The 2,071-nt window shown below is 52.0% G+C and overlaps 1 protein-coding gene across 1 annotated transcript; it reads left to right on the forward strand.

The window, feature by feature from the left end:
• The first annotated feature begins 340 nt into the window (after positions 1-340).
• Positions 341-1,456, forward strand: LOC146185956 (uncharacterized). Its single transcript, XM_084605607.1, has one exon. It carries the CDS (start codon positions 616-618, stop codon positions 1,039-1,041), a length of 426 nt encoding a protein of 141 aa, XP_084461733.1. The 5' UTR covers positions 341-615; the 3' UTR covers positions 1,042-1,456.
• Positions 1,457-2,071: the final 615 nt, after the last annotated feature.

Here is a 2,071-nt window from a genome sequence, read left to right on the forward strand (position 1 = left end):
CGTGGAGTCCTCATAAGCGCTGACACTCGTCGCACATGGAGAAGAGCCCGTTTTGCGACGCAAGCAGGGCCACGTTTATCTGGAACGGAGACTGAAAAAAGAAAAATAGGGTGAAACGACGAATCGGCCCGACATCTACAGCAGTATTCCTATAGAGATGCTTATCCCCGGTACTTTGTTCACCGATAAGAATAGAAAGAGAAGGAGAGAGAGAGAGAGAAAGCAATGCTGCAACCGTTGCCGGGAGAATGGATATCTTTCGAGAACCAACTGGAGCCTTACACGTTCGGATCACGTGCTAAACTTTATCTGTCTTTGTGGGCTGTCGGGCTCTCTTCTCCGCTCCCTTCTCGCTGTCCCCGCACTGTACGGTGCCGCAGAGGACAAGCTCATCTCTTGTCGATAGGCTAATCGTCCAACCGGACAGAGGGAAGAAAATAAACCGCACCGGTAGGCTCTTCAGCGACCCGTATATAAGCTACCGAAGCTAAAAGAAAAGAAAACGGGCCCCGAGCCAAAGCAACTCCCGGACGACCTCTTTCACAACCACCTCGTTCAAGCGAGCAAGTCCTTCGAACCGCCGCCTTCTACACAGCCACCGGTTCTCCATCCAAGATGGCGTTCATGATGCCTGTGGTCCGAAATGATTACGACATCTACAACCGGAGCCGACGCAACTCGCAAGAGCACAGCAACGCAGGCAGCCCCCTAGGCAGCACCAGCTTGTCCACGTCACCCAACATGCACGGCAGTGGCGAAGACGTGCGCAAGATGTTCCGCACCCACGAGCACCTGGAGGCCATCAGCTCGCACCGGTCCAGGTCTGGGTCGCTGTCATCTGTCAAGAAGTTCCATCACCTGCTTGTGGATACCCTGAAGCGCGCTGCACACCACCACCATAGCCAGAGCAACTTAGCTTCCGGAGCGCCCCCTCCCGCTGCTTCTGTAAGTTCTTCCAACGGCCACAAGAAGGAACAACCAGACGTCGACGCCGAAGAACGTTCTACAATCGAGAAACAACAGCAGCAGGACCAGCAGTAGAGCAATCTACCTGCAACAGTTGTTCCATTGTGTTTGTCAGTTCGCGCTCCCAAGATGGCTGTGGCCTACGCCCACAAACTTGGCAGAGAGCTGCTTGGTGGAGCTGAAGAAAAGAAAGCGACTTTACGACCATGACGTCTACTGGTGACTGAACAGAAGTCTGTGCTGTCCAGACGCCCCACGTCGAGGAGGACAGGACATTACCAACGTCTGTCAAAGCCACCTTCCCAGTGCGTATTGAGCTCAGTGTGCGTTCTTCAATCATCAATGTGCCTGCGGTACAGCATCCGCGATGGCTGCCACTGCTCCTGGTGCTTTTCCAGCAGAGAGCAAGGACTGCACACCACCGCGAGGGTTTCTGCTAGGCTTTCACGATCACGAGCTAAAATAAACCTCGCTTGACACCAGTGAACAAGATTGTTACCGTCTGCTTTCACTCTGATCATGTGTATGGTTTTCTTGTGCGTGCATGAGCATCTAGCCACTCCTACGTGGTGAGTCACATTGCTCTGCATGTCTCGCCCAGATGCGCGTCTCTTCGAGTATCTGCATGCATTTTACGAAAAAGAACGAGTGTTCGGAAACCGAGACATGCGCTGTGTATATGCGCCATTTTTTTTAGTACACTTAACATACTCCGCCTAGCATCAAATGGAAGACACTCGGAGAAACACAGAAGCTTGTTCTGTGAGACGTGTTACAGAAGAATCGTGACAGCCATTTCCGGAGGCTCTAAGAATCCAGATGTAGATTAGTTTCACGAACTATTGCTTTATATTTCAGGAAAGTCAAGCGTTAAAACATTGCACTGCATAAAGGGAAACCATTATTCTAGAATCGCCGCAACAAAATAACTGGCGATAATATAAAAATTCTAGAGGGCACTTTGGACCACTAAAGTGTAGGGTGCTCAAGTAGGGTGCCTCGATGCGCGCGCCCTCTGCTAGGCTGAAACCACCCTTTGGGAGGGCAAGTGCCGCCTCACTGGCCTTGAGAGTCAGCAGGCGGCCATGTTCGTGCCCTTTCACGC

This window comes from Amblyomma maculatum, chromosome 6 (genome assembly GCF_055883805.1).
Source record: "Amblyomma maculatum isolate TAMU_Amacu chromosome 6, ASM5588380v1, whole genome shotgun sequence".
NCBI lineage: Eukaryota > Metazoa > Arthropoda > Arachnida > Ixodida > Ixodidae > Amblyomma > Amblyomma maculatum.

Coding starts and splice junctions, on each gene's coding strand:
- LOC146185956 (XM_084605607.1), top strand. CDS start 616: ATGGCGTTCATGATGCCTGTGGTCCGAAATGATTACGACATCTACAAC.